A 27,842-nucleotide genomic window follows, 5' to 3' on the forward strand; every position below is an offset into this window, starting at 1 on the left:
TTTACAAATTAAATGTAAATATAGAATCATTTATTTTTAACATACACTGTAAAAAGTGTTTAGTTGGTTTACTTTAAATAAGTGAGCAAACCCTTTGTAACATCTTAGTTGACTTAACTTAATTTTTATAATTTTGCACATTACTTTATGTACATTATAATTACTTAATTATAAGGCAAAGGAATGAATTAAAAGTCTTCTTTTTAAGTAAAGTCAACGTATTGCTTTTTACAGTGTAGTATTATTATTCAATATAATAAATTTAATAATAGTTATAATACATTCATTTAATACTAATAAACTATAATGACAGGTAATTCTGCTGTGGTGACCCCTAATAAAGCAGGAACTAAGCCTAAGGAAAGTGATTAGGTGAGTGAGTATATTACAATCAATGTATTATTATAATTACTATTAATATATAGTTAATAATGGAGTGATTGAGATCATGTATTTGCTCCTCACCGCACTGCTTGATGGCGCAGTAGTCAAACTCAGTCTTGGGGTCAGAGGTGTAGCACCAGGGGCCGTGATGATCTCCGTCTGGATTCCTGCAGTAGTTGTCCGTAAGGTTTGCTTCTGGGTGTGTTTTGGGGTTTATCCTTCAAATATGAATAGGCTAAATGTGTCAGTTCAGTTGATTTTGGAGTACCTATATAATTATTTTCCATCCGTCAGTCTTACTTGGTTTTGTGAGGTGTGTTGATGCTCCATTTCTGGCAGAGGATTCCTTTCCGGGTCTTGCGGACCACACCTCGATAGTTTTTGCCGATTTCATTATAGCAATCTAAAATAAGGAGGACACAAACCTGGTTATTTATAAAATGATAAAGATGTTTGGAGATTTGTTATGTTCATGAAAAAAAATTCCATGCATTTATTTGATCAAAGGTCAGCAAAGAAGTTAAGAGACCAATTGTAAATTCTGCATTTACTGATTTTATTATGTGTTTCAGTAAAATGCATTATTTGTTTTGGCATTGACATCTGACCTGCAATTCCTTACAAATGAAAAATGTAAATGTTGTTATATACAAGATTTTAGTTTTTGCATAAAATCCTAAAAAACATGTTTTCACAATAGTATATATACAGTTGAACTCAGAATTGTTCGCCACCCTGTTTATTTTTTCCCCTAATTTCTGTGTGACGGAAAGAAGATTTTTTTTAACACATTAGTTAAACATTATGATCTAAACATCATAGTTTGTTCTGTAGACTATTAAAAAAATAGAGCTCAAAGGGCTAATATTTTTGACTTTAAAATGGTTTTTAAAAAAATTAAAACTGCTTTTATTCTAGGCAAAATAAAACAAATAAGCCTTTCTCCAGAAGAAAAAATATTATCAGATATACTGTGAAAATTTCCTTGCTCTGTTAAACATCATTTGGGAAATATTTAAAAAAAAAAAAAAAATTCAGAGGGGGGTTATTAATTCTGACTTCAACTGTATACATAATGCTGAACATATACATATAAAATATGTGAATATTTGATTATTATTTATAGATGTATAATATAACAATACGAAATAAATATTTGCATTAATATATATAACACAAAATTATAACTAAAACTCAAAACAATGAGAATTTCTGTTTCATATATTATAGAAACCATATTATTTGATGAAATTAAATTTTAAAAGCATTTTTTATTTAATTAGCAAAATCTTGGTGGACTGACCAAACCTTACAGTTTGCAAACTAGTATATAGCCTGCCTGATAATGTCTGCGGCTCAGACACACCCTCTCAGTTCAAAACTAGATTAAATCTTTTTAGTAAAGCATTCAAGAGGGGTCTGGATGCAGACCTGGTGCAGTGCAATCTGAGCTGCATCCCTTGCTTTTTAATGCGCTCACCTAACCCCACCCCTAACCCTACCCGTCACAGTGACGTCGCTCACTCCATTGAGTGCATTGTGCCTGACATTGCATCGCAGAGTGATGCAATCTCAGCTTGCATCATAAAGGCTGCATCCAGATACTATTGAAGCATTCACTCAATGCATCACATAGCGGTATGATGCATGAATGTGCTCCACGCATCTCATTTATATACACTATGAACAGCAGCTACGCTAATTATTCTCTTTATTCTCTATTTCTACCTGGGAATACTCATCCCAAGGCCCCCAGAGACTATGCAGCGCCACTGATGCGATCCAAGACCTGTGAAGTGATGATCCCCAGGTTTCCATAATCCTGGACCAGGCCGTATCCTGAGCAGCTGCTGTGGTGGTCATTTAGGAATGGAGAGTATGCATCTGATTCCAGTGAGACCCCAGAGACAGACAAGTCTTCGCTGACATCCAGCGTTCTCCAGCCTCTGCCGCCTAGACTGCAGCTCTGCACAGGACGTTTGGCCATAGGAGAAATGATTGTGCCCAATTGAGCCTGGTTTCTCTCAAGGTTTTTCCCATCACTTTCACCAATTGGTGAAGTTTTTTCCTTGCCGCTGTCGCCACTGGCTTGCATGGTTCAGGACTTGTGGAGCTACGCATCGATGGATTAATCGTCAGTGTTTGGACTCTTAGTGAATATTAAACCACACTGATCTGAACTGAACTTAAACTCTGAAAACTGAACCGACACTGTTTCAATTCACTATAATCTTTTATGTGAAGCTGCTTTGACACAATCTACATTGTAAAAGTGCTATAGAAATAAAGGTGAATTGAACAAAAATATATGAAGTGATTTCTCTCTCTACAAAGTAAAAGCCCAGTGTCAGTATTCATACGTGTGTAAAACTGAAGGTGTAGTTGCTGCTGTTCTCCACTAGCGGGTGCAGTTTTACCTTCAGCCTCGATGTCATCAGCGCAGCGTTTGATCTGCAGGCAGAGCGCCGTCCGCATCTCCGGCAGAGACGTAAAACACCACGGTGCTTCAGAGCCGTCCGGGTTACGACAGTAGTTCTCCTCTAAACCCCTAATAAATAAAGACACAAGGTCACTGTTAACTCATTTATATGACCTTTATGTACATTATATTCTGCATTATAGTGCAAATTAAAAGTTGCTTTCATATTCTTTTGTATTGTCATAATCATGTGACTAATAGCATTACCATTTACCGCATGTTGTTGTTATTCTAGTTTGCTTATGGAGTGCATATATAGGGACCATTTGTTAAGTAATTTTCAGATAGGGATGTTTGGTGAAGTCGTTGTTCAAATGTTATAAGCCATAAACCAAACCAATTGAGAGGGGTCTGGATGCAGATTGCAGTGCAATCTGAGCTGCATCCAATGCTTTTTAATGCGTTCACTTACCCCTAACCCTAACCGTCGCAGTGACGTCACTCACTCCATTCAGTGCATTGTGTCTGACATTGCATCGCTGAGTGATGCAATCTCAGCTTGCATCATAAAGGCTGCATCCAGATACTATTGGACCAATCAGCTATGAGGTGTATCACACTTTACAAAACAATTTGATTTGATGCCAGAATATATGAAGATCAGACAAAAAGATACAAAACGGATAACTTAACAAGCGTTCTGAATAACACAAACAAATAAACAAAATGATTAAGAAATAGCTATAAAAATATACGTTTTTAATTGTATCAGACATACTATATTTTAGCTTTTTATAAATATTAAAATATTTGGAAAGTTTAAGAGTTTTTGGTTAACACACTGTGACTCTTCGATAGGTGGAGTTTTCGGCAGAGCCTCATGGGTAATGTAGTTTTTCCACTGCATGAATTTGTTTTATAATAGGCTGATTTTACGTTAACAGATGGTTCAGCAAAATCACATGCAATCGATTAACATACTCAAAACACACAAGAAGTCTGTTTATTGGTCAATCGGTAAATGTTAAAAATCACTGTCCCTATAAAAGAACATTACTGGAGATTTTACTTAGAGAATCACATTGCTGCTTTTTATGGCAAGTAAATAAATCATAAGTCTTGCACATTCACACAAAATTTTCAAAACACATTCACTTGCACTCACTTGCACTCGTAGGTTTTAGGGAAAAATGGGTGTTCGTGAGGTTTCTGGGCATCCCAACGCTGACAAGGGATTCCAGAGGTTGTTTCGTTGACTTTGCCCCTGTAATCCTCGCCTCGCCCCCGAAAGCAGTTAGTGGTGTAGCTGGAGCGAAGACGACGCTTGGGAAATTCAGCTGCAGGACACAAATAAGAGTTTCTTATAAAAAAAGCCAAATTGACAATCCACAATTCTTCAAGGAATTTTATATGCAGTATTTATTATAAATATTTTGGTGTTTACTGGTGTGAGGGCTGGATCAAACTGTCACTCAAATAAAATCACTTACAGTAAACCTCAATCATCCAACCAATTTCTCATGGAAATAATCAAGCCCCACCCAAAATTTGTTGTTCTTTTCTCTGTTTGGTGTTTACTGGTTTAAGGACGGGACCAACCTGTCACTCAAATAAAATACACCATTAGAAAAGCACAAACATCCAATCAATTTCTAAAGGACATCATCAAGCCCCGCCCAACATTTGTTGTTCTTTTCTCTGATTGGTGTTTACTGGTGTGAGGGCAGGATCAAACGGTCACACTTAATATTTCCATCAAACAGTAAACCACAACTATCCAATCAATTTCTGATAGACATCATCAAGCCCCGCTCAACATTGGTTGTTCTTTTCTCTGATTGGTGTTTACTGGTGTGAAGGTGGGACCAGCCCATCACTCAAATTAAATAGATTAACAATAAACCACAATTATCCAATCAATTCCTGATGGACATAACCAAGCCCTGCCCAACATTTGTTGTCCTTTTCTCTGATTGGTATTTACAGATGAAAATACCATTATGAATTTCACCAAAAGTAAACCACAATCATCCAATTAATTCACCATGCACAAAATCAAGACCCGCCCAACATTTGTTTTGCTCTTCTCTGGTAGGTGTTTAGAGATGTGGGGGTGGGATCAATCTGTCACTTACTTAAGACCCACCAACAGTAAAACACAATCATATAATCAATTCCTGATGGACATAATCAAGCCTAGCCCAAGTTTTTTGTGCTCTTTTCTAATTGGTGTTGTTAAAAGGTGTGAGGGCGGGATCAACCTGTCATTCACTTATGATCCACCAACAGTAAATCACAATAATCCAATCAATTTCTGATGGACATAATCAAGCACCGCCCAACATTTGTGTTTTTTTTTCTGATTGGTGTTTACTGGTGTAAGGGCGAATCAACCTGTCACTCAAATGAAATCCATCAACAGAAACCAATCATCCAATCAACTCCTCATTGTACAAAAGCAAGCCCCGCCCAACATATGTGGTTATTTTCTGGTTACAGATTTAAGGGTGGGACCAGCCTGTCATTCAATTTAAATCCATAAACAATAAACCACAATCATTCAAAAAATTCCTGATGGACATAATCAAGCCCCGCCCAACAGTTGTTGCTCTTTTCTCTGATTGGTGTTTACTGGTGTGAGGGTGAGACCAACTTATCACTCAAATGAAATCCATTAACAGTAAACCACAATCATCCAATCAATACCCGGTAGACAAAATCAAGCCTCGCCCAACATTTGTTGCTCTTTTCGCTGATTGGTGTTCACTGGTGTGAGGGCGGGATCAACCTGTCATTCACTTTAGATCCGCCAACAGTAAACCACAATCATCCAATCAACTTCAGACAGACATAATTAAGCCCCGCCCAACATTTGTTGTTCTTTCCTCTGACTGCTGTTTACAGATGCGAGAGCAGGACATGCCTGTCACTCAAATTAGATCCTTAAACAATAAACCACAATTATCCAATCAATTCCTAATGGACATAATCAAGCCCCTCCCAACATATCATTCTCTGATAGGTATTCACAGATGTAAGGGCGGGATCAACTTATTACTCTCATGAATTTCACCAAAAGTAAACCACAATCATCCAATCAATTCATCATTTAAAGAATCAAGCCTTGCCCAACATTTGTTATGCTCTTCTCTGATAGGTGTTTAGAGATGTGGAGGCGGGATCAACCTGTCATTCAGTTAAGATCCGCCAACAGTAAACCACAATCATCCAATCAATTCCTGATGGACATAATCAAGCCCCGCCCAACTTTTTTGTTTTTTTTCTTCGATTGGTGTTTACTGGTGTAAGGGCGGAATCAACCTGTCACTCAAATTAAATCCACCAACAGAAAACCAATCATCCAATCAAATCCCCATGTACAAAAGCAAGCCCCGCCCAACATTTGTGGTTCTTTTTTGGTTACATATTTGAGGGTGGGACCAGCCTGTCACTCAATTTAAATCCATAAACAATAAACCACAATCATCCAATAAATTCCTGATGGACATAATTAAGCCCCGCCCAACAGTTGTTGCTCTTTTCTCTGATTGGTGTTTACTGGTGTGAGGGTGGGACCAACCTATCACTCAAACGAAATCCAAAAACAGTAAACCACAATCATCCAATCAATACCCGGTAGACAAATCAAGCCACGCCCAACATTTGTTGCTCTTATTGCTGATTGGTGTTTACTGGTGTGAGGGCGGGATCAACCTGTCATTCACTTTAGATCCGCCAACAGTAAACCACAATCATCCAATCAATTCCTTATGGACAAAATTAAGCCTCACATGTCTGTCTTGCATCATAGAGCAGAAAATAATAGTGAAACTTCTGTTTCATAATTTAATGCGACTCTTGACCGATTAAAATATATTATTATGAATATTTGCATATTCATAACAATGCTACTCTAGTTTGTCTTGTGAACTCAATGCAATAAAACGCTATTAAAATTGTGGAGCAGAACATCATAAGTGAGTTTGTGACTCTGCACTATATAGTTGTCTCTTTGAGCAGCACTGATGCAATTGGAAATGACAGCCATGTCCTCAGAAAGATGAAGATCTGTGTCATTTAAACAGAGTGAATGAATAATGCAAGCGATTTGCATGGAGATTGAAATCCACGCACCGCTAACAGAATGCAAACAACTGCTAAAGATTAAAAGTGTTGTGCGAGCAATTTAAAGCTGACTTTGCATTACAGCTGTTTATGTAATGACTTCATTCCAACAACTTTGAGTGTTTGTTCAGTTTAACATCTGCTGTGTGTCAGTGTTAACTTTAACCTGTTGCAGAAATCCTCAAAGAAAAGCATCTGGGTTTTTGAGGAATTGTAGACTTCATGTGTTTTATTTCTTCAGATAGCCCATGCTAGTTCTAGTGTATGGTTTGTAAGACTAGATTATGCATGATTTATCTTGGGGTAATAAAACCAAAGCGGTGAGATTTGGCTGCTAAATGACTAATGCCGAGTTTAGACTGAAGAATGATTTCAGCCCTGAATTTTTAAAAAAATCACAGACAAATGCCTGAAATCACAGGCAAAACGGTGCTCGTTCTTGAGAATGACAATCACACAGTGTGAACTATTAAAGACGCGATCTGAGAGAATCGCAGAAGAGTCGCCGACGCCTGTGAGATATTTGCCACACTAAATATCTGGAGCTGTCTGTGTAAATAACCCCAAGTTATTTAAGTTAGGTTTCAGTGTTAATTATTTATCCTGCTTTTAATTACTTCTCTATTTCTTTAAAGATTGTTGTGTTTTTGTTATTTATTTAAACTCCGCTTTGTACTAAGTTATTTCGCCTATAGAGGCCCTTATTTTGACGCGCGGCTTGCCGGAAGTGGTCAGGTGCGCGAGCGCGCGCAGATCACGGAAGCAGGGAGATCGGAGAAGCGCGCCTAGCACGAGGGAAAGAGCGATCGCTTGCACAGAGAAATGCACGGAGCTAAAGTTACATTTAAGGACTGATTTAAGAGGGATTTAATGCATATTTGAGTTTGTTTTTTGTTCTGTTCATCTTCATTGTTTGAACACCTGGTTGGAAGGGAGAACAAGGTAGATAAGGAAATTTATATACATATTGCTAAAATTTGATGCATCTGTTGGCTTGCTAATAATTTAAATTGCTATTTTATCGTAAAATTAGTCATATTTTTGCAGATACTTTATAATATTGTTAATAAGTTTATTGTTTTGTCTTATTATGTAAAGTTTTATTCATTACATCTTTTCTATTTGTGTTTATTCATCTGTTCTTAGCTCTTACGGTGTTGTACAGTCTTTAAGGACGGCTATCGCAACAATAAAGGCACAAAGGAGGACAGTGCAACATCAGTGCATGAGTTTAATCCTTTTATTTCTCCAACCGGGCTGTTATAGTCTGCAATTTACAATCATGCCCTGTGAAAAGCGTTCTGATTAAAAATACCAATTGCGATCACCTACACTACAGTGTCATGATCACCAGCGATCTAACATCCAGAGATTGCTGGTAAACTCTCACTTTCACACGAGTGAATTTATGATGATTTATGCATGCAGACTATTTTCTTCATACAGTCCAAACAGTTAAGATATCCTGCATTTTTTAAAAATAAGCCATGCTGTACAGTAAACATTAAGCAATATTTATGCTTGTCATAAGGAGCAGGAATACTTACGGCACTTGCTTATATCACAGCTCTCTCTCTCCATTGTTGGGTCAGTGGTGTAACACCAGGGCACCGGAGACGCATCCGGGTTGCGACAATAATTATCATCCAAACTTTTATCCGGATATCTGGTTACAAAAAACACCCAAGACAAAGACATTTTACACGATTACAACAGCATTTACTGAAGGAACTGCAGGTCAAGTTGGTATAAGATGAGTAATTGTGTTCAACGGAAGAAAGAAACTCAAACAGGTTTGAAACAAGTGTAAGATGATGAAATAATGAGAGAAATTTTCTTTTCGTTACTAAGGGTGCTTTCACACCTGTGAATCGATTCAGTTGTTCCGAAACAGAGATTACAATTGTTACATTGTTGCTCTTTGCTCTTGGAGCGGTTCGCTTTCACACTGCAAAGTTTCTAAACGGACCAAAAGAGCTAAAACAAGTCACGTGCGAGTAAACTCTCCTCACATTGGTCAGTGTCAGGGTTTATTTTGCAGCGTCCGGCTCAGCTGTCAGGAGAGGTGGTGGTTTGGTGGTGATTGACAGGGTGCGCGCGCGCGACATGTCTGAGGAGAGACGCGGTGGGGAGGGGTGAGAAGGGTGCGCGACGATGCCTATTTGAGGGAGGGAGAGGCAAGATTACCGGGAGATCATCACTCGTTTGCTGACATCCGGAGACTCGCGAAACTTCCAGCCCTACTCATAATTCTCTCTTCATATAGCCGTAAGCCTATTACGTATGCATAAAACACTGTGATATAACCGCGCTCGGATCGGATCGCTTTCTCACTGCAATCGAACCGCTCCAGGGTTCGTTTCAATCGAGCCGAGACCACCTCATTCAAGCGATCTCGGAGCGATTACTTTGGCGCGGAACAGAGCGCGATTGCCCTGTTCACATATGCCAATCGAACCGCACTAACTGGGCAAACGAGATACGTTCCGAAACAAAAGTGTAGGTGTGAAAGCACCCTTAGTCTCACGTTAGGACTGATTTTAAAAAAAATCGGTGATTTGTAATAAAGCACATCACGGTGGTGCAGTTGGTAGCACAACTGCCTCACAGCAAGAAAGTCACTGGTTTGAGCCTCGGCTGGGTCAGTTGGCATTTCTCTGTGGAGTTTGCATGTTCTCTCCATGTTGATGTGGGTTTCCTTCGGGTGCTCCGGTTTCCCCCACAAGTCCAAAGACATGCTCTATACAGTAAGTGAATTGGGTAAGCTAAATTGTCCGTAGTGGATGAGAGTGTATGAGTGTCCAGCATATGGACATATGCTGGATAAGTTGGCGGTTGATTCCGCAGATTAATAAAGGGACTAAGCCGAAAAGAAAATGAATGAATGAATGAATAAAGCAAATTTGCAGTACAGTATCTGCACTTTTCCTTTCATGTTTGCCAGGTACCCCTCTGGATTTATAGTAATGTCATATTCACTTCTCCGGCTGGTAGATGTGTTGATGTGGAAACTGTTGGTCCCATCTCTGACACTCTTTTCCGCTGACAGTGTGATCCACTTGCCCTCTGTAGTCTTCACCATTACAAGTGATGCACACCTCTAAATGCAGAAACATATAAAACCCATCTGCTCACAATGACTGTAAATATGACAACACTGGAAAGTTTGACTAAGTGATGATTTCTTAGAGCATAATAATAAGAGCCTTTAAAAGTAGCATCTCAAATACAACTGTGACAATAAATTGTTCGAAAAATGTGTCTGAGATTTTAAAAATGCACCAATATTCTCTCCTATTGAAGGTTAGTTTTTAACAGTAGATGGCGCTCTAAGCTAGTTTTCAGAAGCAGGAGGCGCTCCAGGGTAGTTTAACAGCACATGGCACTGTAAGGTAGATTGTACCAGCAGATGGTGCTCTAGGCTAGTTTTCAACACCAGTTGGCAGTCTAGGATAGTTTTTAACAGCAAACAGCCCTCTAGGCTAGTTTTTAATAGCAGATGGCACTCTAGTCTATTTTTAACAGTATAATGCTTACTCTAGGCTAGTTTTTAACAGTGGATGGTGCCATAGGCTAGTATTCAACAATAAGTGACACTATAGGCTAGTTTTTAACATTACTTAATGCTCTAGGCAAGTTTTTAACAGCAGATAGTACTCTAGGCTAGTTTTTTTTACAAGCAGATGGTGCTCTAGGGTAGTTTTTAACAGCACTCTAGGCTAGTTTCTAACAGAATAATACTTATTCTGGCCTAATTTTTAACAGCAGATGGTGCTCTAGGCTAGTTTTAACAGCGCTCTAGGCTAGTTTCTAACAGAATAATACTTACTCTGGATTAATTTTTTACAGCAGATGGTGCTCTAGGCTAGTTTTTAACACCAAGTGTTGCTCTATGCAAGTTTTTAAAAGCAGCCCTGCTGAAAAATCCAGCTTATACCAGTCTAGGCTGGTTGGCTGGTTTTAGCTGGTTGACCAGCCTGGTTTTAGAGGGGTTTTGGCCATTTCCAGGCTGGTCTTAGCTGGTCAGGCTGGAAAATGACCAGCTAAATCCAGCTAAAACCAGCTTGACCAGCCTGGTTTAAGCTGGACATAGCTGGTTTTGGCTAGGATCCCAGCCTGGCTAGACTGGTAAAGCTCGTTTTAGCTGGTCATCTCCCAGCCTGACCAGCTAAGACAAGGCTGGAAATGGCCAAAACCCCTCTAAAACCAGGCTGGTCGACCAGCTTAAACCAGCTAACCAGCCTAGGCTGGTTTAAGCTGGCTTTTTCTGTAGGGAGGTCGTGCGCTAGGCTAGTTTGTAAAAATATAATGCTAACACTAGGCTAGTTTTTTTAACAGCAGATGAGGATCTTGGGTAGTTTTTAACAGCAAATGGAGCTCTAGGCTAGTTTTTAACAGCAGATGGCACTCTAGACTATTTTTTTAACAGCAGATGGTGCTCTAGGCTACTTTTTAACAGCAGATGGTGCTCTAGGCTACTTTTTAACAGCAGATGGTGCTCTAGGCTAGTTTTTAACAGCAGATGGTGCTCTAGGCTATTTTTTAACAGTATAATGCTTACTCTAGGCTAATTTTTACCAGCAGATGGCGCTATAGGCTAGTTTTCAACAATAGGTAGCACCCTAGGCTAGTTTTCAACATTACGTGCTGCTCTAGGCTAGTTTTTAACAGTAGATAGTACTTTATACATGTTTTTAAAAGCAGTTGGTGCACTAGGCTAGTTTTTAACAGTATAATGCTTACTCCTGGATAGTTTTAAACAGTAGATAGTACTCTAGGCTAGATTCTAACAGCGGACAGCATTCTAGTTTTTTAACAGCAGATGGCAATCTTGGGTAGTTTTTAAACAGCAGATGGAACTCTAGGTTAGTTTTCAACACCAGGTGGCGCTCTAGGCTACTTTCTAACAGCTGATTGTGGTCTATGAGCCATTGTGTGATCAGCTGAGTTATGCAAGTTCACTTTTATGTCACAAAATTATTGTAAACACAGGTACTATTAACTGTGTAACTGCTTAACTTTTCTAACTTTATTAATGACTTTTTTAGGTTCACATGGTATTTGTAAGGAATTGGATGCCAACTAACCGTCTTTGCACTGAGGGATATTGCAGCTCTCGTATCTGCGTTCGGGGTCAGTGGTGTAACACCAGGGGCCGATGCGGTCGCCGTCTGGATTTCGGCAGTAGTTCAGTTCCAGGCCATTAGTCGCAGACGGAGTCCATCTATTCCCAACAGAGGTCACATCATTCTAACATCGCAGCCGCACAATGAGTCAGTATCTTAGAGTATAATACTGTATACAAAGGTGCATTAAACAAATCAAAATGTAAGATATTAGACTGCTGTTTAAATATTTACACATTAAATATTTGGAACATGTTTCACAGACAAATACATGAAATTACATTCATACACATACATTACATTGATCGCATACCTGTGGTCATGAGGGAATTTTGACCACCACTGTTGACATGTTCGTCCACTTGTAGTTGTCGACACTTTCCCTCGATAGTCTTCTCCTTTACCCACAATGCATTTCCTTACATATACTGAACATATACAAAACATGTGTGAACATTACAATCATAACTAGCGGTTATTTAATGTAATGTTAGAGAGCTGTATTTTCTATAACATCCCACAATGTTATCAATGTCCTCATAATGTTTAAAAGTAACTTTGTAATACTTTAGACCCAATTTACTATAGCAACATTTTAGCTAGCAATTCCTCACCCTTCATCTCATAGAGGTCACAGTTCACGTTTCTCTTCACGTCTGCATTGTCTCCGTCGCCCACCCAGGGCAGATGTTTACACACCAATGATGGACGAAACTCATAGTTGAAAGCTCTGTAAAGATGCAGCGCTTTGTAAAAAACATAAGCTACTTTCTTATGGCAATGAAGTGTGTTTAACTAATAAAATTATAATTTCTAAAACATAATGTTAGTAATTAACATTTTTTATTTAATGCTGTGTTTGATATTACATTTACAAAGATGCAGCATGCTAGAAACATTCTAACAAACTGATAACCATGCTAGCAGTCTGATCAATCATGCCTGAAACGTGCTAACATTGAGTTCAATCAAATTAGCAGTGTGTTGAAACATTGGGAAATGCTAACCTACTGCTTTTAACCAATGTGTTAACAGTTCAATCATATTAGCAGGCAGTGTGTTGAAACATTGAGAAATGCTAGTAACCTAATGCTGTTAAGAAACTAGCAATGTGTTTTTATTCTAGCAGTGTTTAATCATAATTAATACATTCTAGCAATGTGCTAACATGTCAGCAGTGTTTAATCATGATATAATTGATAAACATGCTAGCATTCTGATAAATCATACCAGTAACGTGCTAACATTGAGTTCAGTCATATTAGCAGTGTGTTGAAACATTGGGAAATGCTATTAACCTAGCAAGCAACATGTTAGGATTGTGCTACATAATCAAAGAAATTATAACAACATAATCATTATGTTTGCAACATAACCTATTAGCAATGTCTAATCATGATAAAACTATGATAGTAACATGCTAACAGCCCTGCTGAAAAATCCAGCTTAAAGCAGCTTAGACTGGTTGGCTGGTTTTAGCTGGTTGACCAGCTTGGTTTTAGAGGGGTTTTGGCCATTTCCAGGCTGGTTTCCAGCCATTTCCAGCCTGGTTTTAGCTGGTCTGGCTGAAAAATTACTAGCTAAATTTAGCTAAAACCAGCTTGACCAGCCTGGTTTAGGCTCCCATTCTGGCTAGGCTGGTCAAGCTGGTTTTAGCTGGTCATCTCTCAGCCTGACCAGCAAAGACCAGGCTGATAAAAAACATGCTAAAAATCTCATAAATCATGCCAGAAATGTGCTAACATTGAGTTCAGTCATATTAGCAGTGTGTTAACATTAGGAAATGCTATTAACATAGCTAGCAACATGTTAGTATTGTGCTACATAATGAGAGAAACATGTTTGCAACATTAACCTATTAGCAATGTCTAATCATGATAAAATGTGATAGCAACGCATTAACATGTTAGCAGGGTTTAATCATGATAAGAAAATGCAAGCAGCTTGCAAACAAGTTAGCAGCATTAAGTCATGATAAAAACATACTAGCAACGTGCTAATATTCTAGTAGTGTTTAATCATGATACAAACATACTAGCAATGCGCTAACACGTCAGCAGTGTTTAATCATGATACAAACATCCTGCATCCTGATTTTCAGATTTAGATTTGTGGTTAATCTTCCAATCATAGTGAGAATTGAGTGATGTGTGTGGAGCTGAAGTATGCTAGAACAGGAAATGGGGATGTAAAACCTGCATTCTGGACTCTCTGTGCAGCGTTTAGCGCAATCCTCCAGTGTGACTCCCGGAAGTTCAGTTAGTCGGTTCACGTTCCAGGATTTCAGAACCAGTTCTCTTCCCTCCGACCGCTGAAAATCATTTAGTGCGCTGCGGTATCCTATAAATCCATAACAAATGTAAAAGTTATTTTTCATGCGGTGCATAGAAATGATAATAAATGCAAGTGTCTGCTTTACTATTTGAAAAAAGTGATAAAAAAATGTACAGAAATTGGTGAAATTATTTTCTGTCTTCATTCAGTGGAACACACACACACACACACACACACACACACAAACATAGTCACCTGTAAATATTAAAATACAGTTGCTAACATTTGAAGTGGATCATCACCTTTCATCAAAGTTGTCATAAAACTATTGAAAATCTCCCATTCTTGTTCAAGGACAATTAAGAAAAAACATTTTTGATTCACTTCGAATGTAGACTACTGTATTAAAATGCATTATTAAAACTATGATAGTAAAAGTTAAAATTTGAGACAGTATAAAATAATTAAAAACTGCAACTAACTAGTATTTCCATCATTATGGTGGCTTGAGAAAGTGAATACTGTTATACAACATAAACATATTATTCTTCTGTCTTCTTTTTCATCTGCTCCTAGACCGTTCCTGCTACAACCACTGAACTAACACCAAACTGCCTCAGGTTTCTATATCTTGTCCAACTTCTCGACTTACAGTTTTCCGAAAACTGACCTGGAAAAGTGGAGAAAAGTCACATCGACTTAACATTGGACTAAATTTTATGATCTCATAATTTTGCGCCAGACTGTCAAACAGATTTGTGGTTGGGCTCATTTAACTCAGACTACCAATCTGCCAATTACTGATGACATTTAACTTACTAGCCACACCTTAGCAACAACTTACGACACCCTAGCAACTGTCTTATAGACTTCCATTGTATACAACTGCCATTGACTTTACATTGGACATACTAACAACATAACTCATAATTGCAAAATACTAATCCATACTTGAAACATACTAATCATATTAGCAACATGCTAATTCATACTGTAAACATACTAGAAACATGCCAGTTCACACTTGCAATATCCTAATCCATACTAGAAACATAAATAGCAACATGCTAATTCATACTAAATTCATGCTAACAACATGCTAGTTTATACTAGAAACATGTGAACAACATTCTTATTCTTATTAAAACCATGGTAATTTATGTTAGCAGCTACTAGCAAACACTCAGAACACTTTAGCAATAGCCTAGCAACACCTTAGCAACCACCTAAAATACTCTAGCAACCGCCAAGCAATGCCTTAATAACCACTTTTAACACCCTAGCAACGCCTTAGCAGCCACCGAGCAACCACTTAGAGCACCTTAGCAACCGCCTAGCAACATCTTAGCAACCACCTAGAACACCTTAGCAACCACCTAGCAACACCTTAGCAACCATCTAGCAGACAATCAGAATATCCTAGCAACCATGTAGCAACACCTTAGCAACCACTTAGAACACTCTAGCAACACCTTAGCAACCACTCAAAACATCCTAGCAACCGCCTAGCAACACCTTAGCAACCACCTAGCATGGCCTTAGCAATTGCCTAGCAACACACTAGCAACCACTCAGAAAACCCTAGCAACCACCTAGCAACACCTTAGCAACCACCAAGAACACCTTAGCAATGCCTTAGCAATCACCTAGAACACCCTAGCAATACCTAAGCAAACACCAAACAATACCGTAGCAACCACTTGGCAACACCTTAACAACTACCTGGAACTCCCTAGCAATGCCTTAGCAACCGCCGAGCAACCACTCAGAACACCTTAGCAACTGCCCAGCAACAACTTAAACAGTCAAAGCAACCACCAAGCAATGCCTTAGCAACTGTGTAGCAATCACTCAGAACAGCCTAGCAATGACCTAGCAACACCTTTGCAATAACCTAGCAACCACCCAGAACACCTTAGCAACCGCTTAGCAATGCCTTAGCAACCTTGCAGAACACCCAAGCAACTGTCTAGCAACATCTTAGCAACCACCTAGAGCACCTTAGCAACCCCTGAGCAACCAGTCAGAACATCTTAGCAACTGCCTAGCAATGCCTTGAACAGTCAAACTACCTAGCAAGCCCTAGCAAATACTCTGAACACCCTAGCAACACCTTAGCAATGACTCAGAACATCTTAGCAACTGCCCAGCAACAACTTAAACAGTCAAAGCAACCACCAAGCAATGCCTTAGCAACTGTGTAGCAATCACTCAGAACAGCCTAGCAATGACCTAGCAACATCTTTGCAATTACCTAGCAAACACTCAGAACACCTTAGCAACCGCTTAGCAATGCCTTAGCAACCTTGCAGAACACCCTAGCAACTGTCTAGCAACATCTTAGCAACCACCTAGAGCACCTTAGTAACCCCTGAGCAACCAGTCAGAACACCTTAGCAACTGCCTAGCAATGCCTTGAACAGTCAAACTACCTAGCAAGCCCTAGCAAATACTCTGAACACCCTAGCAACACCTTAGCAACGACTCAGAGCACCACCAGCAAGAAACATGCAAATCCATACAAGAAACCTGCTAACCTATATGTACTTATCTATTTATACCAACTGCTTCAAACTTCCTAAAAAGAAAAACTTCAATTATTTAATTTTTAAAGTTACTTTAAACTTTCAGACGAGGCTTTCCCAAGCCATCATGAGGTTTGTCTACGAACTTTAATTTTCTAGTTTAATATGATCTACTGACTCTTGCTCTAAATTTGGCAGGGAAAAAAAGCCTGAGGTTAAGTTAAATGACAGTTAAACAAGTTATTAGATGAAAATAAAGTTTCAAATAGATCAAATCTAAAAAACATGTAACTCTGTTAGTGAATAAAACTCACTGTAACATTGTTTCTATATATAAGTGTGTGTGTCCTCTTTGAGGGGCTTAAACACACATGACCTTTGGATCTGTAAACTGTGCATCTACATTTACATGTTACACAAAATTTCCCAGTGGCAAGCCATGATAATACGGTGATGCCTGAATAACTCAACAACAAACAGAACATCCCAGAAACCAGCACGTGATCTGTTTTAACCTCAAGAATTGGCGATATATGCATGTATATAAGACAAAAAAGGGCCATTAATCACAAGCAACGCAACAGGCCACAATGTCATTTGCTTACAAGAAAAATATGGAACTGCGTTCATCAGATTTACTTAAGTGAAATCTTGTAATTAAAGCACCATAATTACATACTTGTTGTTTATATAGATCAATCTAATTAAATATATAGAATAACCATATATATTGGCATAAACTAATATAGTATTTGTTATTATATATAGTGGTTATGATAATCGGATCATTAGAATATTAAAGACAAAACGTGTAAATATTCTGTCTTTAAGTTTGCCCTTTGACAGGGTTACACTAAACAAGTGACCATAGATTTATTGTGATTCTATGGTGTTTGAGAAACTGTACCATGATAAATATCTGTAGAGAGTTACAGTAATGTGTTTTAAATTGTGTGATAGCCTAAATTTGGACTGTTCTTAAAATAGTGTACATCAAAACAAAATTAGTTCACAAAGCTTTCACTCAGATGAAATTATTAGATATGAAAGTCTTGATCTTACCATCAACTGAATCGAGTCGAAGCAGGAGAGCTGTGAGAAAGAAGAGCATAAACATGGTGTGAGAGACGCTTTACTGCAGCCACACAGCTCAAATGAGGACTTTGAGTCTTTCCCTCTAGAGGAAATGATGAAGGGGTGCTGTGTGTATATGTGTGTATGTGTGTGATTGTGTGTGTGTTTGTGGGGCTGGGTGGGGGGTGGTGATAATGTTTACTCTCCTGACCTGACAGAACAGGACATTTCAAGATCAATCAAGCCCCAAGTAAACAACTTTACAAATGAAACTATGTATATGTATGTATATATATATATATATATATATATATATATATATATATATATATATATATATATATATATATATATATATATATATTCATTCTGTTTAATATATCTCCTCCATAATTCAAGTGACTGTCTTGAATACGGCCTGTCCACAAATCTTCAGAGATTTTGTTTTTCTTGCATTTACAAGAAAGCTTACCACTATAAATCTATCCTTTATCACAACAAACAAACAAACAAACAAACAAACAAACAAACAAACAGGGGAATAATACCCTGAATAAATTCTGAATTAATTGTCTTTTATGGGATTACAAAGAGCACATTTTCTTAACTCATTTCTTTCAATACAGAGTAAAACACGAACATTGCTTGCTCGATTGTAGCTTACACTACCTGACAAAAGTCTTGTTGTCGATCCCAGTTGTAAGAGCAAAAAATAATAACTTGACTTCTAGTTGATCATTTGGAAAAGTGGCAGAAGGTAGATTTGTCTGCTAAATCATCAGAAGACCTACTGGAACCTGCATGAACCCAAGATTCTAACAGAAATCAGTCAAGTTTGGTGAAGAAAAAATTATGGTTTGGGGTTACATTCAGTATGGGGGTGTGCGAGACATCTGCAGAGTGGATAGCAACATCAACAGCCTGAGGTCTCAAGCGATTGTGCTGCCCATTACACTACAGACCACAAGAGAGGGCAAATTCTTCAGCAGGATAGCGCTCCTTCTCATACTTCAGCCTCCACATCAAAGATCCTGAAAGAAAAGAAGGTCAGGGTGCTTCAGGATTGGCCAGCCCAGTCACCAGGGTTGAACATTATTGAGCATGTCTGGGGTAAGATGAAGGAGGACTTTATATTCTATACTGTACAATATTTCTGTTAAGTGACAAGACTTTTGTCTAAGCAAAGTCAGACCTTACTGTCCTAATTAAATAATTAAAAATCATGGCACGATCATATTTTTTTTGGTAAATAAGCGTAATCCAGAGGCCTTTGCCTTTTATAAAAGCCACTTCTGATACCAAATGATCAACTAGAAGTCAAGTTATTATTTGTTGCTCCTAAAACTTGGATAGACGACACAACTTTTGTCAGGAAGTTGAATTAGAAACTTGAAACTTGAATTAATTAAATTAAGTTCTGGGGACAAAACTTAGAATCAATATAAACTAAAAAATTAAAAGATGTAAAAATGTGACATCCTTGCAATTTTTAAAAATGTCTTATAATTACAAACTAAAGGAAATCATTAATATCAACATGTAACTGTGAGACAAGGTCACAATTCTGATAGAAAAAATTGGATTGTGCAACATATTTTTTATAGAATTGATATAAACTCTAGGTTGTGGGAAGAAAGGCCTGAATTGTGAGATAAAAAAACAAACTCATAATGGCCTATTTACATGTCTGTTTTTAGCTGCCATTAAAGTGAAAGGATGGGTGAATAAAAAAAGATGGTTGCAAACAATAATTATTCATTTATAACAGTAAAAGAGAAGGAAATGAGCGCCATTTGACTCTATGGCCACATTTAAACATGAAGATGAGCACAGCCAGACACTTCACACACAAAAACAAAGTGTGAATGGACCATGGATTGCTGGCTCTGTTCACACCTGCTGTTAAAATGCTGGTCGATTGTATTAAGTACGACTTTACCTGGTTGTTATTCTTTTTTAGGACAACCAGCTGGATTTCTGTCAATAGTGGTCTTGTGGTGCTTAGTATTTTGTACGACAGACTTTTTGTTTTTTTTTTTTAGGAAAAAGAGTAGGTAGGCTAACACTCACTAAGTAAGACCCTTATTCTCCAGTTGTTGTTACAAGTAAAAAGTATCTAGTAAAAACTAAGTAAATTGATATTGTGCTAAATAATGCTAGAGAAATCTTATCAACATGTTTAGCAGTGTCATTATGCGCTGAAATAAGTTAAAAATACGTTAAAAATATCTACGATATTTTAAACTTCTCTAAATTGTTAAGTATCTAGTAAAAACTAAATAGTGTCTGCAATACTAAATATATATATATACAAAATCCTTGTATTTCGATGGCTTTCTTATTATTTTGTGTTCAACAAATAGAAAGAGAATATAAAGAAAAGACGTTGTTTTAGGTGAACTATCACTTTAGCATTTAGCATGGCTAAAATGTAAACTGAGGGTTGTAATAGTTGACCAAGCCGCTAGAGGTCAGTGTGTCTCTCCGGTAAAGCTGACACAATCTTCCGGGACTCAAACTTCTGCAGGCTCAGTTTTACTCTAGGAAAAAAACACGTATACTTAGATTTACTGGAGAATTATAGAATGTGTTTCGAATACATTATATTAAGCTTATTCTAACTTTTGTTATAAACCTTTGCACAGCTGAAGGCGCGGTGTTTGTGTTTTCCTCGTGAACTTTGGTCCTGGATCATCATGTCTTCGGTTGAGATCTCCGAGGGCTCGGTTCTGCTGGAGATCTGCGGAGATCAGCCGCTGTTTTACCGACAGGCGGTTCCGTCGAGCGGCAGCGGCGGGCTCTGCGTGCTGCTGCTGCACGGGATCCGCTTCTCCTCCAAGAACTGGCAGAAAATCGGGACTCTAGAGACTCTGGCCGCCGCCGGTTACCGAGCTTTGGCCATAGACCTGCCAGGTGACTATTCAACACTGCACAGATAAAACAGGTTAAAGTTAACACGTAATACAGAATAAATACCGTGTAACGTTACACACCTCTAATATATCTATAATATATGACCATGGTATTTTGTATATCATAAATAAATCAATTAAAACGATATATGAAATATTAATGTACTGTTATTTTATATTGTTAATATGGCTATATAGCAGTTATTATAATTATAATTATATGTAAATATTGTAGACATTTTAATAATTCGTTTAAAAATATACATACTAGGTTATGTTTAATTTAGCAAATTGTAATATTATTATAAATGATTATTATTATAGTCCTTTTATGGACACTTTAAAGATCTGTAAGGTTTCACTTACAAAAACACATTGTTCTGGCAATAATTGTCATAAATTTATCATAAAATACTGAAATAATCCCAATGTACTTTAAGTTGTAAATGTATATTAAAAAAAAAAAAAAAAAAAAAAATATATATATATATATATATATATATATATATATATATATATATATATATATATAATACAGTTGTATAATATCAATAAATTTAATGATCAATCAATTCACAGTAATCAAATTTTAAAAATATAATAAGCAACCATTTTCCCAGTGATGGGTTGCAGCTGGAAGGGCATCCACTGCATAAAACTTATGCTGGATAAGTTGGCGGTTCTTTCCGCTGTGGCGACCCCAGATTAATAAAGACACCAAGCTGAAAAGAAAATTAATGAATGAATGAGCAACCATAATATTTACCCCCCTCCCCCCTCATTTAGGATTATAAAAACTTTACCAACATATTTCTGCAGCACCTGCCAAAAACACAGTCCTGAACAAATCTGGCACATTTTCTGATAACCAGCAACACTTGACTTGTAGAGAAATGAAATGTCCGATGAGCTATAGTGGAAGTACCCGTCTGCAGTCAGTGTGTGTTGTCCCTCAGGTCTGGGTCAGTCGAAGGCCGCCGTGGCTCCAGCTGCAGTGGGTGAACTGGCTCCAGCTGTGTTCCTCAGGCAGGTGTGTGAGGGCCTGCAGACGGGCCCCGTGGTGATCATCAGCCCGTCTCTCAGCGGCATGTACTCACTGCCGTTCCTCTTCCAGCACTCAGAGCTGCTCAAAGCCTACATCCCTGTTGCTCCCATCTGCACTGAGAAGTTCACCGCCGAGCAGTACGGCAGCATACAGGTCAACACACACATCTGACACACACTTCAAAATCACCACACATTTAACAAGTCTAATATATATATATATATATATATATATATATATATATATATATATATATATATATATATATATATATATATATAAAACTACACAGGGAAAAATGCTACTTTTAGAAGAAGATATCTGATGGCATTTGGAGGCTTTTGCATCTGAACTCTTCATATTTTATGAGTGGAAACAATGTCTATATAGTCATTTATTTAATTATATATACATTTAAAAACTTTATTTTTTATCATATGGATAATATGATAGTGACCCCTAAAAATAAAATAATAATTTATCTTGTCAAAACCTGGTGTAGTTGCATTGTTTTGTTTACAGTTGAAGTCAGAATTATTAACCCCCTTAATTATTCGCCCCCCTGTTTATTTTTTCCCCAATTTCTGTTTAACGGAGAGAAAATTTCTTCAACACATTTCTAAACATAATAGTTTTAATAACTCATCTCTAATAACTGATTTATTTGATCTTTGTCATGATGACAGTAAATAATATTTGACTAGATATTTTACAAGACACTTCTATACAGCTTAAAGAGACATTTAAAGGCTTACCTAGGTTAATTAGGTGAACTAGACAGGTTTGGGTAATTAGGCAAGTTATTGTATAACGATGGTTTGTTCTGTAGACTATTGGAAAAAATATAGCTCAAAGGGGCTAATAATTTTGACCTTAAAATGTAAAGAAAAAAATTAATAACAGATTTTATTCTCGCTGAAATAAAACAAATAAGACTTTCTCCAGAAGGAAAAATATTATCAGACATACTGTGAAAATTTCCTTGCTCTGTTAAACATCATTTGGGAAATACTTATTAAAATAATAATTAATAATAATTCTGACTTCAACTCTATATATAGCAATCGAGTAACGCTAATTATGTTATTATAATTACAAGGACATATTGTTATAGTTAATTAATTAAATTAGTTAATTAATATTTAAATAATTAAATAATTATGATAGCTAATAAATGTTGTCAATTAAATATAATAATATATGATCTATCAAATGTTTTTCAGTCCTGCAAAAAATGCTTTTCTCACTTAGATTTTTTGTCTTGTTTCTAGTACAAATATCTAAAAGTTCTTAAATCAAGAAGAATTTTCTAGACAAGCAAAACATATTGTCTTGTTTTAAGAAATAATATGCCAAAATGAAGTGAGATTTTTCTTAAATCAAGCTAAACAATCTGCCAAAGGGGTAAGCAAAATAATCTTATCACAAATCGAAAAACAAGATTATTTTGCTTACCCCATTGGCAGATTATTTTGCTTGATTTGAGGAAAAACTGACTTCATTTTGGCATATTATTTCTTAAAGGGTCACGAAACACCAAAACACATTTTTTGAGCTATTGACAGTCGTATATGTGTCCCACACTGCTAAAAACACTATTAGGACACCTATATTTCACTAAAAAGTGTAAATTGGTTGTTTTTGCGTTATTTCAAGCAAATTCGTACTTCCTGTTTGAAACGAATTTTTGAAGCTGCGTCACGGTCATGACATAATAGCGTTGTATTCCAGCGTGCAGACTGGACGTCTGTGCCAGAGTGTGTCTTATTACGTCTTACAGTGTTATGCATTAATGCATGAGTAAGCCTTGGTTCAAACCAATCAGCGCGCTCTATTGTGCAACTTCATTAATATTCATTAGTGTCACCGTCTTTACACCACAGAGACGCCACGTTGTGTTGGCAAAACAAGCGTGAAGTGTTGCTTTTAAATTTTGCTGCAGTTAAGTTTCGTTTTCATTTTCTCTCTGTGAGAGCTCAGACTCACGTGTGGATTAACAGTGTACGCGACGCGCGACAACAATAACTTACGTGTCTAAGGGGGATTATTGTTTACCTGAGAGCTGTTCTCATCTGCAAACGCTGAGATCCGGATTCCGGATGTAGTCTTCTCTTCAGACGCGGCTCTAGTTGCTGGTGATTGTTCTGTCTCTACAGATTTGGTAAGTGAGCGACCAGTGCTCTTTGTTTATTCAGTTTGTTCGTATCGAATTAAGTTAACTATTGCACTGAGGGCAAACATGTTAGCACCGCATTTTGTGACCGGAATAACACACGCGGCTTTCTGACGTTACCTGTCGTGTGCGTCTAAGTTTCCGGGAAATGCGGAGTTTTTTTTCTGTCATTCGCCGTGCGGTATCAAACATTGCATGAAAAATACACGCTTAGAGCAGATCCTCGAATCAAATATCGCGTTTGTCGCGAGGGACATGAATGAATTCCCTGAATGAAAGAGCCAAACTGCAGTTAAAGTCCACCAGTTAATAATTTGGCAAATAATTCCACTACAGATGTCCATGTAGGTTAAACACCATCTCTTTCTCCTGTGTGTGTATTTTGACTGAAACTCGCGCGTGCCCAAATAGACACTCCCACACCCTCCCACTTTAGTTCCTCCGACACTCCCCCCTAAACAGAGCTGGACACCCCCACTTTTCTGACTTTTTCCAAAGTGGAGGTGTGAAAACACCCTGCTGAAACGAGGGGGTTTCATGGCCCTTTAAAACAAGACAATATGTTTTGCTTGTCTAGAAAATTCTTCTCGATTTGAGAATTGGTACATATTTGGACTAGAAACAAGACAAAAAAATCTAAGTAAGAAAAGCATTTTTTGCAGTTCGGGATGCAGCTGGAAAGGCATCCGCTGTTAAAAAACATGCTGGATAAGTTGGTGATTCATTCTGCTGTGGCGACCCCTGATAAATAAAGCAACTAAGCGAAAGGAATGTGAATGAATGAATGAATGAATGATCTATCCAACTCAAAAAATGTTATATCATTATAAAATCATTCTACTTTTAATCCCCTATCACTATGTAATTCAATTATTTTAAGCTGCTTAACTGCTCTTTAGATAAAACAATATAAGATTAAAGTCCCCCTGCAGTCACTAATTATCCCTTAAATGCAACTGTTGATAATCCAAATCACAGTTCAACATTTCCCCCCCAATAAAAATGTTTTTAAACAGGATTTATTATATTTGTGGTGATGCAAAACTCAAGCAGGTTCATATCACATTCTAGTTTACTGAAGTTGTTTTGGGATTGTCTATATGTCATTAAAAACAGCTCACAGACAACATTAAAACTGTATGTTCTCCACAGCATGTCTATAAATGACTTTCATTTTGATCTAAAATGTGTGATTTTCACCTCATGTATCCTCACAGACTCCGGCTCTTATAGTTTACGGAGATCAGGACACTCAGCTTGGGGAAGTGTCGCTAAACAACCTGAGCCAGCTGCCCAATCACAGAGTGGTGGTAATGAAGGGGGCGGGGCATCCTTGTTACCTTGATGATCCGGAGACCTGGCATAAGGCAGTTCTGGATTTCCTACAGCAGCTGAGATAAAAGAGTATCACACACTAAAAAAACCTCTAACAGAGTAAACACTACTTACTCAAAGGCGTTAATCACACATCTCATTAATATGAAGTACAGTCAATCCCAAAACTGATTACATCAGAAACACTAGATTTTTTTAAATATGCAATCTGGCCTAATCATGTTTTTGCAATGTGGACTGATGGCACTTGTGTTGATTTGTGTTTTGAAGACTTGAAACTGTCAATGAGGGATTAATATGGGATGAGAGTTGATTTTACACATCAGGAACTGTAAACTGGGCGTTTTGTACCAGAATGAAGCTCTGAAACACTACAATTTGTTGGAATATTTATCGTATTTTGGTAGCACTTTACAATAAGGCTGTATTAGTTCATGCTTTTACTACGAATGATGAACAATACATGTATTACAGTATTTATTCATCTTTGTTAATGCTAATACAGTTGCTCATTGTTAGTTTTTGTTAACTCACAGTGAATTCATTTGGATTTTAGTAATGCATCAATAAATGTTGAACTATTATTAATAATTCGTCACCTTGAGTTATAAGGTTCTATCTGTGTTCTGAATGGTTTTGAGATATTGAGCTTCGAAATTTTTGCATTCCATAGCAAACATTATGTGTGTAACATTTGTTTTTTAAATGAAGTCTTAAAATGTAAACAACTTATAAAAAGACATCCCATAATGTAAGTAAGTTGTCATTTAATAAGAATATGTCAATAATTCAATCAATAATTCAATTTTGACCAAAATGCCAGATAGAACCTTATCATTTTAAGGTGAAGCGAATTGCTGTACAAGTATTGTTCATTATTAGTTTGTGTTAATAAATAGATTAACTAACATGGACTAATGTGATCTTATTGTAAAGTGTGACTAATATTTTTTTTTTATAATTACACATAACAAACCAATTGATGATTTTGTGATAATCGTTATGCTTTGGTTTATGAATTGTAATTTTTCACTTATGGTGATTTTTCTCAAAAGAAAAAACGATATGTTAAAAAACATTATTAAACATTATAGAATAAAGAGATAGTTCACTCGAAAAATGTAACCTTTCATCATTTACTCCCCTTTGCTTGTTCAAAAACCTATTTGAGTTTCTTTTTTTCAGTTGGTCACCAAAGGAGATATTTAGAAAAATGCTGGTTGCTGGCATCCATTGACCTTCAATCAATTTTTTCCTACTATGGAAGTCAGTAGGTGCCAGCGTTTTTCAAAATATCTTCTTTTGTACACTCATAAAGGTTTAAAAACACAAGTATGAGAGTAAATGAAAATGTCAATTTTTGGGTGTACTATACTGTATAACTGTCACGTTATTAGTGACAACTGTGGTCAAAATGTGAACTGCAGTCAACAACCTGTTTTAAGAGACCAACTTGTTATATGAGACCAAATGCTTCAAATTATCTTTAATAACTAGAACTTATTATAGTTTGATTATAATCATATCAATGTACAACAAATAAACCCATATTTCTTAAAAAGGATCATGTGACTTATTACAAGTTTTCCATCATATGAAAATTGGAGTTTTGTGAGAATGTAAAAACAATCTGTATTTTATTATTTATGTTTTTCCCCTCTTATTTATGCATTTGAATTGCATTTTGGGAGCTTGATCTTTCCTCCAAAATAATTTTACTTTACATTTTTAATAGTTTAAAGCAGGGGTTTTCAACTTTTTCACTTCGAGGCCCACCTTTTTCTCCGAAAAGTTTTTTCCCAAACTGATTATCTTGAGAAAATGCTTGTTTTTGAGCTTTATTTATTAGCAAAACATTTATTTTGTCTTCCTTTATTCCCTTATTTTTCTACATCATTTTATAAAAAAACCTGAAACATTCTGCATGTATGCAAGTATAATTTAGAAGGTTCAAAGCTTCTAAATCTTTTTAGTTATACTTCACAACGGCAGAGTACTTGGGCCTTTTCTTCTGCTTTGAATTAGATCAATAGATTATTAATTGATCTATATCCATTAAAATAAACAACCTAACCCTAACCCTAAATGTAAAATATAGAAAAATCCTCTAAATCTGTTGAAACACATCGATCTGAAGACAGTTTGGTTTGTAGCTGTCCATTATTGAAATTCGCTGACAGGAACAGTGATCAGCTGTTCACTACTGAAACTCCAACGAGACTAGATCCTCCTGTATGGATGCGCATCAGTTATAAAACACTTGCAAGGCATTAATTTGAACAACTATGCGGATATTTTAAAGTGTTCACACAAAGAGAGCGCGCATAGTTTGTGAATCAACAGACTTGTGTGACTGATACAGTATGAGTTGCAGACGTGAGGCACGCATAACCTGGTTATAACTCTAAACATCGTTACCTTTACATTTGCATGGCTGTTTTGTTACACAG

At 37.0% G+C, this 27,842-nt stretch overlaps 2 protein-coding genes and 1 long non-coding RNA gene across 16 annotated transcripts in view; 1 reads left to right on the plus strand and 2 right to left on the minus strand.

Annotated features, from left to right (window-relative positions):
* mst1 (macrophage stimulating 1) overlaps window positions 1-18,019 on the minus strand; it is a 32,669-nt gene extending 14,650 nt beyond the window's left edge. The window contains 11 exon segments of one of the 2 annotated variants that reach the window (NM_152980.1): window positions 466-602; window positions 685-787; window positions 2,802-2,932; window positions 3,969-4,140; window positions 8,476-8,594; window positions 9,908-10,028; window positions 12,016-12,152; window positions 12,368-12,482; window positions 12,669-12,784; window positions 14,250-14,394; window positions 17,916-18,019. In NM_152980.1, the coding sequence (NP_694512.1) occupies window positions 466-602; window positions 685-787; window positions 2,802-2,932; window positions 3,969-4,140; window positions 8,476-8,594; window positions 9,908-10,028; window positions 12,016-12,152; window positions 12,368-12,482; window positions 12,669-12,784; window positions 14,250-14,394; window positions 17,916-17,970 (1,351 nt within the window). In that variant the 5' untranslated portion in view covers window positions 17,971-18,019. 2 annotated transcript variants of the gene reach the window in all.
* Window positions 7,710-26,954, plus strand: abhd14b (abhydrolase domain containing 14B). 12 transcript variants are annotated; one of them, XR_015492573.1, is made up of 7 exons: window positions 7,710-7,870; window positions 8,075-8,306; window positions 11,977-12,201; window positions 20,573-20,840; window positions 21,796-22,037; window positions 25,275-25,986; window positions 26,220-26,954. XR_015492573.1 is itself a non-coding variant. In XM_087255243.1 (7 exons), exons 5-7 carry the CDS (start codon window positions 20,624-20,626, stop codon window positions 25,455-25,457), a joined length of 642 nt encoding a protein of 213 aa, XP_087111369.1. In that variant the 5' UTR covers window positions 7,710-7,870; window positions 8,075-8,306; window positions 11,977-12,201; window positions 14,905-14,948; window positions 20,573-20,623; the 3' UTR covers window positions 25,458-26,954.
* On the minus strand, window positions 18,597-21,999 carry LOC147836526 (uncharacterized). 2 transcript variants are annotated; one of them, XR_015494391.1, is made up of 4 exons: window positions 20,563-20,839; window positions 20,335-20,467; window positions 18,890-18,958; window positions 18,597-18,724 (listed from the first exon to the last, which is right to left on the minus strand). It is a non-coding gene; the product is annotated as an uncharacterized LOC147836526 (long non-coding RNA). The 2 variants fall into 2 exon arrangements; XR_015494390.1 differs by lacking the exons at window positions 18,597-18,724; window positions 18,890-18,958 and adding an exon at window positions 21,765-21,999 and having other exon boundaries at window positions 19,867-20,467; window positions 20,563-20,854.
* Window positions 26,955-27,842: the final 888 nt, after the last annotated feature.

Source organism: Danio rerio, chromosome 6, assembly GCF_052040795.2.
Source record: "Danio rerio strain M-AB ecotype USA chromosome 6, GRCz13ab, whole genome shotgun sequence".
Taxonomy (NCBI): Eukaryota; Metazoa; Chordata; class Actinopteri; order Cypriniformes; family Danionidae; genus Danio; species Danio rerio.